Source organism: Gymnoscopelus braueri, assembly GCF_963280865.1.
Source record: "Gymnoscopelus braueri genome assembly, chromosome: 6".
In the NCBI taxonomy this organism is placed as follows: Eukaryota; Metazoa; Chordata; class Actinopteri; order Myctophiformes; family Myctophidae; genus Gymnoscopelus; species Gymnoscopelus braueri.
This window is the reverse complement of record NC_137607.1, coordinates 5657941-5669622: the sequence shown is the minus strand read 5'-3', so window position 1 is coordinate 5669622 and position 11682 is coordinate 5657941. Positions and strand designations below refer to the sequence as shown.

General features: G+C 42.5%; 1 protein-coding gene across 1 annotated transcript; it reads right to left on the bottom strand.

Moving 5' to 3' along the window:
• Positions 1-8728: 8728 nt before the first annotated feature.
• On the bottom strand, positions 8729-9799 carry LOC308086434 (chemerin-like receptor 1; the record flags this gene model as incomplete). Its single annotated transcript, XM_080429956.1, has 1 exon — positions 8729-9799. The coding sequence occupies one exon, from the start codon at positions 9797-9799 to the stop codon at positions 8729-8731; it is 1071 nt and encodes a 356-aa protein (XP_080286082.1).
• Between the last annotated feature and the right edge of the window lie 1883 nt (positions 9800-11682).

Sequence of the window (11682 nt, the reverse complement as noted above, 5' to 3'; positions counted from 1 at the left end):
TGATCTCTATAGTCATGTGATCACGATGGATCTTTTAAAATTTTCATATTCCATCCTGATTGGCTAACATTGACATCTAAAGTTTGCAGGAGTGGCCCGTTTTGAACAAAATGCCACAAATCATGAATGCAGCGTCCGATTGTGGTGACACTTTGCACGCACATTCGCACTACATTGAAGAACAAATGCCACCCTTTTAACATTGCCCTATTATAGCGCCACCAGGAGGCCAATTTTGCAACACTTTTCTTTTTTATATTACTCCTACAAATTCAAACATCATGCAAATCGGTACACATATAGTCAAGTGATCAAGATGGTTCCGTCCAATTTTTCATATTCCATCCTGATTGGCTAATTCCGAACATTGCTGCCGCACAATAACCTACCTGACCTGGCGGAGACCTGTGCTCCGAGGAGCACTTTTTCTAGTTATAATATGGTATTGTTTTTTGTCTACTCGCTCTGTGTCTCAGAGGAGGGACCGTTCAGAAACCTGTCATGTCTGCCATGCAGTGACATCATCGGTAGGCAGGTTGAGTCATTTCAAAGAAGAATTCAAATGTTTTATTTTATTTTTAATGTGAGAATAAATGGCTAATATTTTATCGTGCTAACTTTCCAGGAATAGAAAGCCAGCCGCTTCTATTGGCTTCAATTCCCCATGGATGATGTTACTGATAGGTGGGTTTCTGAACTGTCCACAGCTCTCCTGTGAGACAGACCAATTAGACACAAATGTTCAATAGTAGGCTACTTAGGGTTTAAATTGTCCACCTCAATGGGGTTTCTCCTGGTAAAATATCAGCTAAATAAATTGAAATAAGAGGGAATTATATAGTCATGGGGCCTTTGGCAATACCTACATTGCAATGTGTTGTGTATATGTTTACATTTCCCCCCAGGACTTTGCTATGAATTACTGGAGAAAGCAAGGAGCTCCTGTTGAAAAACTCCTGCTTGGCTTTGCTACATATGGACGCACATTTCGCACACCTTCAGCAGATGCTGGTGTCGGGTCACCAGCTAGCAGTGCTGGCTCTGCTGGATACTATACAGCGGAAGCTGGATTCTTGTCTTATTTTGAGGTCAGTGAATGTTGAATTTAATATTTCAAAAAAGGGAACAACTCTGTGTCCATTAACAGTCGGCTACAACTGAACTCACTCACTGCAGTTAATATTAATGAAAATATTGAATGAAGAGAGTTTTACACTACATTGTCACATCTTTTGGATCTAAGATTTTCATTCTCCCCACAGATTTGTACCTTCCTCCAAGGGGCCACTGTCCACTGGATTCATGAGCAAATGGTGCCTTATGCAACCAAAGGCACAGAATGGGTGGGATTTGACAACAAAGCGAGTTTTGCAAACAAGGTAATACAGCATAGCTTTATGATCCGATCTTCTATTGCACTATAAATTTAAGTCATTGTCTAAAGTCTGTTTCATAAGTAAGAAAAATAAATATTCCTGAACTATTTATTCATTCTGAGACATAAAAGTGTTTCACTTGACATTAGTATTTTATTTTTGTCTCTTGTTATTATCAAAGACTGAAGTCATAATTATGACTTTGGCAACAAATTCAACAAAGGCTAAGTTTGATTAAATAACTAAAATGTAACTAAATTGTATCTATCATGAGTTGATAGCATTTGTATACATAATTTGATGACATAGTTGTTCTTCAAAATCATTAAAGGTGTTTTGATTGATTGAATACTTTATTAATCTGAAACATAAACAGCACGTGGTACAGTTAGACATAAGGCCAAAAGGATAACACAACAAGTCTTGGGGACTTGTTTCTTTCCATATTTTTTATTTGTTTTTATTTTGTAATTTATTATTGTGTTCCATTACTATTGTACAGGTGAAGTACCTGAAGGACAGCAATTTTGGAGGAGCCTTTGTATGGAGTATTGACCTGGATGACTTCTCTGGAGAGATGTGCGGACAGGGCAGGTACCCCCTCATCAGCCACCTACGTTCCCTTCTGGATTCAGGTAAACAAAACAAACAAACAAAAAAAGAACACCACTGCATCCATCATTATGAAACCTCATTCATCACCACAATTACTCACAGGAAAATCATTTTTTCAACATATTATTTTTTGTTTTGGTCAGATTCCCCTCCCACTCCCACTCCCACCACCAACAATCCACCAGTAAGCAGAACTAAGATCCCTAACCCGGCTGCCACCGTCACCACTGCTGCTGTTGCTGCCACCACCACCAACACCACCACTCTTGCACATGGCAATAGCTTCTGTGGAGGGAAGGAAAGTGGCCTCTCTGTAGCCACCACTACTGCTGTTCCCTCCACCCCCACTGTTGCTGTTCCTACCACTCCCACTACTGCTGTTCCTACCACTCCCACTACTGCTGTTCCTACCACTCCCACTACTGCTGTTCCTACCACTCCCACTACTGCTGTTCCTACCACTCCCACTACTGCTGTTCCTACCACTCCCACTACTGCTGTTCCTACCACTCCCACTACTGCTGTTCCTACCACTCCCACTACTGTTGTTCCTACCACTCCCACTACTGCTGTTCCTACCACTCCCAGTACTGCTGTTCCTACCACCAGTAGCTTCTGCGGAGGGAAAGCGAATGGCCTCTATGTAAATGCCGAAGACACAAACTCTTTCTATCACTGCTCCAACGGACTTACCTATCTCGTGAAATGTGCCGCTAACCTTGTTTACAGAGACAGTTGCAAATGCTGTGACTGGCCTCGTAGTAGCTTCACCACTACTGCTGTTCCCATCACCCCCACTACTGCTGTTCCCACCATCACCCCCACTACTGCTGTTCCAACCACTACTACTGCTGTTCCCACCACCACCACTACTGTTGCTGTTCCAACCACCCCCACTGTTGCTGTTCCAACCACCCCCACTGTTGCTGTTCCAAACACCACCACGGTTGCTGTTCCCACCACTGTTGCTATTCCAACCACCCCCACTGTTGCTGTTCCCACCACCACCCCCACTGTTGCTGTTCCAACCACTACTACTGCTGTTCCCACCACCACCACTACTGTTGCTGTTCCAACCACCCCCACTGTTGCTGTTCCAACCACCCCCACTGTTGCTGTTCCAAACACCACCACGGTTGCTGTTCCCACCACTGTTGCTATTCCAACCACCCCCACTGTTGCTGTTCCCACCACCACCCCCACTGTTGCTGTTCCAACCACCCCCACTGTTGCTGTACCAAACACCACCACGGTTGCTGTTCCCACCACCACCCCCACTGTTGCTGTTCCAACCACCCCCACTGTTGCTGTTCCAAACACCACCACGGTTGCTGTTCCCACCACCACCCCCACTGTTGCTGTTCCAACCACCCCCACTGTTGCTGTTCCAACCACCCCCACTGTTGCTGTTCCAACCACCCCCACTGTTGCTGTTCCAACCACCCCCACTGTTGCTGTTCCAAACACCACCACGGTTGCTGTTCCCACCACCACCACTGTTGCTGCTTCTACCACCACCACCACTACTGGCACTACCACTCTTGCACCTGGCAGTAGCTTCTGTGGCGGGAAGACTAATGGCCTCTATGTAAATGTGAAAGACACCAACTCCTTCTATAACTGCGACAATGGAATAACTTACCTCCAGAAATGTGCCGCTAACCTTGTTTACAGCGACAGTTGCAAATGCTGTGACTGGCCCCGTAGTAGCTTCTGTGGAGGGAAGGCGAATGGCCTCTATGTGAATGTCGAGGACACAAACTCTTTCTATCACTGCTCCAGCGGAATTACCTACCTCCAGAAATGTGGCGCTAACCTTGTTTTTAGAGACAGTTGCAAATGCTGTGACTGGCCTCGTAGTAGTTTCTGTGGAGGGAAGGCGAATGGCCTCTATGTGAATGTCGAGGACACCAACTCCTTCTATCATTGCTCCGATGGTATTACCTACCTCCAGAAATGCCCTGCTAACCTCGTTTACAGAGACAGTTGCAAATGCTGTGACTGGCCTTAACCTGTCCAAGGTTTATTTTATATATATATATATACACACACACACACACACACATATACGTGTGTGTGTGTGTGTGTGTGTGTGTGTGTGTGTGTGTGTGTGTGTGTGTGTGTGTGTGTGTGTGTGTGTATATCCATATATATATATATATATATATATATATATATATATATATATATATGTATACATACATACATACATACATACATACATACATACATACATACATACATACATACTTTTTTTCTTTTACAGGTTTTGGCCCTGTTGCTGTATGTGCAGCTCGGCACAATTCACAATGTTTTAACTGGACAGAGGACACCTTGCATGCCTTAAATTTTTTTATTTAAAATACAAGCAGTGGTGAACAGTAACGAAGTACATTTACAAGTAAAGTACAAGTGCAAGTAAAGATCATATGAGTATATACTTGAGTATTTGTTTTTCTGAATTTTATTTGAATTTCTTTGTTACATTTCTAAATTTTAAAACAGTTATGTATTGAAATTAAGCAAAACATGTACTTTGTAGTTTCTACTTTTGAAGTATTTTTTTAAAGCATGTACTTCTGGTGCGGTATTGAAAAGATGAGGGGCATTAGCATGTGGAACAGTGACCAATTGGACAACAGTGATTGATTGATTGATTGATTGATTCATTCATTCATTCATTGGTCAAGCAGTATTTATATATTTGAAACATTTTAACAACACAAATCTTATATGGGGGTCTCTGGCACAAAATACTTCCAGAAGGGAGTCTAAAGGTAATGTTTCTGCAACAAACAGTGACATCATATGGGTTTAAGTGAAATAGCTTTTGGCTTCCTGTTGTTTAGATGCCCCTCAATGTGTCATTAAAAACAATACGCTCATGATTTGTGTCAATTGTTGTAAAATAGGCTCGTCCCGCAAACTTTGAGAGGCAAATACAGCCAATCGGAACAGACATGACAGATAATGTGTAGCGATTTGTGGGAGTCTTGGACAAAATCTGTATCAGCAGCAAAAAAGTGTGTTTTCAAGAAATATATAGTTATGCAGAAACCAGCGTTGCGCCCTATATGGGAAGTCGTGTCATTATTCCAGGAATCCAGGGAAAATACTTTCTACAACCAACGGTCAGAGCTAAATCCCTGAAAGGGCCTGTCTGCCCCAGGGGTCCAGGGCCCAAAGGTCAGGGGGCCTTTTTAGAAATATGGGCAAAATGAGACCAACTGTTCCAGAGCCTGATCCTGAATTTCAGAAGCTCAACCAAAAACATGCCATATAAAGGTGCATTTTATGCAAATCAGGCAACTAGAGCAATAAGGGGCCTGCCTGCCAATAAAGGCTCATTTAACATGGTCAGAAAGGCCCCATGGGATTTACTTCTCAGGGTCTAACAGTCTCAAGAATTATCTCTGCTCAATGATAAATGTTTAGTTTAGCTGTCTATTCTGGTTGCCCCTGAACCTCCTGAATACTCTTGCACAGAGGTGGGCAAAGCTTTTTAATGCCACTGCTTTTATGTCTTATTATATGCTGCGAGTCAAAAGAAGAGTCTATGTTCCCTTGTTGTTGATGAGACAAATACATAGGCAAGTTACGCCCCAAAACACCATTCAGTTTCCTGTATGGTAAAGAATTGTAGCTACATATGACTTCAGATTTCAGTTCCCTCTGACTTTTTCGCTTCCTTTTCCTCTGCTGTAGAAGTCTTGTCAAATCGTTTGTGGTTTTCTTTTTTAAGAAAAAGAAGAAGAAAAAGTAATTGAAAAACAGGGCCCTCTCACGCAGCAGAAAGACAACATTCACCAGAAGCAGGGACGGGTGTTTTCAATGACTAACATGGTTATAAAGGAGTTTGAAGTTGAATGGGCTTGTATAGGCGGGCATCTCTGATCAAATGAATGTCAAATATCTAAATATTTGTATTCAATACCGATCAAGCAACTTAAAAACTGTCTGGGATGCCCACGACAGCCTGACTAGACATTAAAATGACCCCTTTAAAATGGAAAATAGGCTTTACTGTATATTGGCACATTATTATTTTTTTACATATACTTAATAAGTTGATAAACTTAAATTAACATAGTAGCCTAACCTTGTATTAATGAGTTCATAATGTATTATGTCATGCATTGCTGAGGTCATACACTGGTCACTCAGTGGCATTTGACACTAATTTAATAAAGTTAGCTATGGATCACAAAGCACTGAGCGGAGCTGCAAAGCCTAAAGTGATTGAGTGCATGTGATATTGAATGAATGCAAAATGTGATTTTATAAAATAGACAAGCAGTTACATATCATCGCTGTCGGGCAGAAACCAGCTAACTCAATTTTTCAGCTTTTTTATTTTTTTGTTCCATAAATCAATGCTATTGAACATCCTTCACGTCTGTGTGTTGGTAAAACAAATATTGAACCAATGAAAAGTATTTAAAACGCTTCTGACAAAATCTCCTAACTCCATTGGATCCTCAAACTGTCGACCAAACCAGCTAACTCCTAGCCTGGTAAACCCTCCCTCCGGAAATCTCAATTCCATTTGATTCCTGGAGTGAGTCTGGCATGAACCGCCTCTCTGCAATATTGGCTGTGTATGCCAAACGGCCGCGCCTATCAGCGTCGTCGCTCATTGTTCTGTGATTGACAGCTTACGTTGGCCAATCAGGTGGCGAGTTCGAGTGAGCCCAAAACACGAACGGCAGCCATCTTTTTCTTGTGCGGCCAATTCTCCGCTATTTTTTTACTTCAAAAAGCTCTCTAACTTCTATTTTGAGGCACGGAATTTACTTATAAGATATCGTTTGGATAGAATGTAGTTGTTTAACTTCATATATGTGGTCAATTAATCATGACAAAGCCTATTTTAAAAAAAAAAATTAGAGAACCGGTAGGGGCGGGCAGTGACACCATTGTACCCGAAAAAGGCAACCCATTTTGGGTATGGCTGTCTCAAAAGTCCCGTCGCGTCACATTAAGACTGGTTAACTGCTGATTGGCTGAAGGGGAAAAATTATCATTGGCTGAAGGGGTTGTCAGTCAACGGTATTACTCCCGCCCAACTCCAGCACAGCCAATATTGCAGACAGGCGGATCAGGCCAGACTCACTACTGAAATGAAATGGAATTGAGATTTCCGGAGGGAGGGTTTACCAGGCTAGCTAACTCCACCCCCTCTACCCTGCGTGGCACACAGAGCGGAAGAAAATAAACTAAACGAGGCAGGGTTTTTTCCCCCTGTAGTCTGTTAAAAGTAACTATGCAGTGTACCTGTTTATCAAACTTAGCGCTGACGCTAATGTTATGAAAACAATTAATTATATTTCTAAAATCTATGTAATGTTTTCTGAGGAGACAAGAAATGAGTTCATATAGCATTTCTCTCGCTAGTTCTACTGAAACCGCAAGTATGTGAACCCCTCTTTGCAGAAGTTATTGTCTAATATTTAAAGTCCTGCTTATTATTGTAGGCCTATGTAAGCAGTGTCATGAAGCATCAGGCATTAATTCACGCATTGTGATGCATTGTCAGCTCTTCTTATCAATGATGGACAAAACCTCCTAACTCCACTTGAGCTGGATTGGGGTAAAGTGGTGACAATATAATGACACATGCAATATAGTCACAATAGCAACTTTGACTAGGCAGTAAGAAAGAAAAACCGGTGCGCTTCCTCTGGATGCCTTCTTAGTTTAGGCAGTGGGTGCTCAGCTATGTAATATGTATACTCAAATCAAAACCACCTAAGTGGAAAAAGCAGCAATTAATACTGCAAGACAGATGTAGTTTCTCATTTTATTGCGAGAACGCTAACGCGTTTCGGCTGCAGCCTTCCTCAGAGCAGATTAGATTGATTTGATTAGGCAGTATTGCTTTGTTTAAAAAAAATATAAGGTTTTCTTCATTTCCTGAAAAAAAAATGTTTTGTTGGTTTCTGCCCAACAGCAGAGATATATTCAACGGCATAATTTATGTGTGTTGGGTGTTGTGGGGGCTCTGAGACACTTTCAGGCCTGAATCTTTGCATCCACACTCCCAATAGGCCAAGGAAGAACCCCTGCCCCAATGTTTTTCCATGGTGGCGCTATAACAAGCCACTTCACGTTTTGGTCTGTCTTGAACCATAGGCAAAAACAATGTTTGATTTGTCTTCCTTTATTTTCCTGAGCCGAGTATTTCATAAAGGTCTCAATCGTTCAGAAGTAGTGTTTGTTCATAAGCTGTCCAGCCGGCTCTCATAGACTCCAATGTTATTCACCAAACCTCCGGTGTGAGTCTGCCACCCAGTGCGACGAATCTGCCAGCTGTAATTGCAGGGTAAAGAAAATGACCTCGGCTTCCCTTCCTTAAAAAAGAAATTCCTTGGATAGATCAGGCGTACTAGCGTTTCAGACGATAGAAGCATGAGCAGTAGCGTTTTGAATGCGGATGTGTTGCTCTCCCAGATTTGACCACCAGGCAACGGCAGCCTCATTGTTCTACCACGGTTCTGTGGGCTTGGTCCAAACTCTATTTCCCTCACAGCTTCCTCATGGCAAAACCACCAACAACAACATAAAAGTAAAATGTGTTTTGTGATAGTGTACAATTACAAACTCACACATTCTGAAGAACACTGTTTAATACTCTAAATTCAGCATATTATTTTGGATATTTTTCAATCTTGGAGATCGTACTGAGAAAAAAAAGAAGATTGACAATTGTACATATTAGAATAAATCCAAAGATAACCCTATACCTGTGCCTCAGACAAGGCAATATCTTGACTGGTGATCCCTGTGTTTGTGGAAATGTTGGTCTGAGGCAGCTCTTCAGTGAATGCGTTCTCCAGCACCTTTAGGATAGACCTACGAAATTCATGCTTGAAATTCTGACCCATGAACACGTACAACAGCGGGTTCAGGCAGCTGTTGAGAAATGCCAGGCAGCGCGCTATGGGAAACCCGATTTTGAACACATGATGCAATGTTTTCCTGTACTCTGCTGCCATGAGATTCACCAACCGAATCTGTTCAATGATGTGATAGGGCGCCCAGCACAGGAAAAATGTGGTGATAACGGCCGCTATGATTTTGAATGGGCGACCAGAGTGGCCGGTCAGTGAGCGACTCTTCCTAAGCCGGTGGATGATGACAGAATAACAGGAGACGATGACGGTGAAAGGGACCACGAACACCAGGAGGAAGCGAGTGATGATGGCCTGAAGTCGAAAATTTAACAACTGTGGGGCGGGCGTGGAGCTATCGTCATAGTTGTTGAAGCACATGCTGATGTTCTTATCAGACCGTGTGTCACGAAAGATGAAGGTAGTGGAGCTGAAAGCCAAGCCCAGTACCCAGACAGCCAGAGTCACAAAAGACGCCTTTCTGACGGTGCGGTGGTTCTGGGCCCACACTGGCCACACCACACATACACATCTGTCAACGCTGATGACCATCAGAATGTAGATGCTGGCAAACATATTCAGGAAGAGAACGGTACTGTTCAGTTTGCACATGAATTTGCCAAAAGGCCAGTGGGAGTCCATCGCTGTTTTTGTGATTCTCAGGGGCAGGAATGCTGCGAAGATGAAGTCGGCCACAGCGAGGTTGAGGTACAAAACGGTGTTGACGGTTTTCTTCATCTTGAAGCCTGTCATCCAGATAACGACTCCGTTCCCAAACATGCCGAGCACAAAGACCAGGCTGTAGATGACGAGGGACACGATCTTGATGGATCTGTCTAGTTCATCCTGGTATCCGTTTCCACCAGACAGATCCATGGTTTTATTGGGATAGACAGCCGTTGTCGTCATAATCTCCATCGTCCTAAAACCTACAGTAACAAAACAAAGGTGCATGCTTTGTTTTATCACACAATGTACCTGTCTTCATTTCTAACTGCATTTATTATATATTTATATGTGATTTGGATGGCATGTTATTTAGACAGATGCTGCAACCATTGTTTACCTGGTAGTCTCTCACCCTACATGGTTCTCTCTGCACTCTATTTATGTGATGTTACCTGTTTATTGACTAGAGTTCAATAAACAATTGTCTCTCTGGATAAGAGCGTCTGCTAACTGGCTATATGACTAAATTACAGAGGTGGATGAAGTGCTCGACCCCAGTACTTGAGTACAGATACTCCTGGTCAAATTTACTCCACTATAAGTAAAAGTAGCTCAGTCAAAATGTTACTCAAGTAAGAGTAAAAAAGTCATTGCTTTTAAATATAATTAAGTATTCAAAAGTATATGCTTTGAAAAACACTTAAAGTACAAGTAAAAGTAGAAGTACATTTCTTACATTTTCAATGAATTGCTGAAATGTCTTCACAATGAATTGATAGGACCTTGTAACTCTCTGAAACCACTTGCTTGTAGAATCACTAGCACTACATTTTACAAAGCCTGCAGAAACACCTTTAAAAACATGAAAATCACTGAGGAACCAGAACTAAATACTTTTACTCCTATACACCCATACAAGATGTAACAAAGAGGCAAGCGGAGGGGGAAGCCAGAAACACGGCCAGTGTGAGAGCAGAATTGTGGCCAATTGCATTTTAGGGAAGGAATTATCATAGGGCTCAACAAAAATCCATAAGCATTTATAATGGCCTAAATACATGTGATGAAACTTTTCACACATCAACATTTACAACCCTCAAGTGTTACAGAGTTCTATATCAAATATCAATCATTGATATATATATATATATATATATATATATATATATATATATATATATATATACTGTGCAGATTTAAAAAAAGAAAAGCTACCTGTTTCAATGTGCTGAAGTGATGTCAGCTAGAGAAGTGTCTTCCTCAGACTGTGGTCAGTGAATGCTGAGGAGCTCACATGTCCCTGCAGGTCTAAGGGAACGTTTGACATCACGTCAGACGTACGTAGGGGAGGGCTGGAAAAACCACTCAGCATGGGAATTAAAATGACAGCAGCCCTCATATTTGTTATTCAATAAGAATAATGTCGCTGATTACTTTCCACCACTGTCCTTTAGTAGTGCCGGCAGTGAGTGAGTGTGTGTGTGTGTGTGTGTGTGTGTGTGTGTGTGTGTGTGTGTGTGTGTGTGTGTGTGTGTGTGTGTGTGTGTGTGTGTGTGTGTGTGTGTGTGTGTGTGTGTGTGTGTGTGTGTGTGTGTGTGTGTGTGTGTGTGTGTGTGTGTGTGTGTGTGTGTGTGTGTGTGCGTGCGTGCGTGCGTGCGTGCGTGCGTGCGTGCGTGCGTGCGTGCGTGCGTGCGTGCGTGCGTGCGTGCGTGCGCCTGCATGCCTGCGTGCGTGCGTGCGTGCGTGCCTGCATGCCTGCATGCCTGCGTGTGTGTGTGTGTCTAAGACAGCTAATAGACCAGATGTTGTTGTGGTTGATGAAGAGTCCAGGGATTCAGGGAAGTGTCTGTTTTAGAGATAGCATGCACCTTTGACCATAGCCTAGAGGAGGCCTTTATGACCAAGGTCATTAATTACCAACCACTCCTACATACCATCTCAGAGCTCGGTTATAGGCGCAGACTATTTGTTTTTATATTCGGCAGCCTGGGACACACCCACAGACTAGTTGTTATAGGGCTTCAACAACTTAGGATGCCCAAAAAGGAGGCAAAAAGGCTGGCAACGTATTGGGCTATCTCTGCTATAATTGGCAGCCGCCATACATACTTATACCCATAGAGTACTGAGTG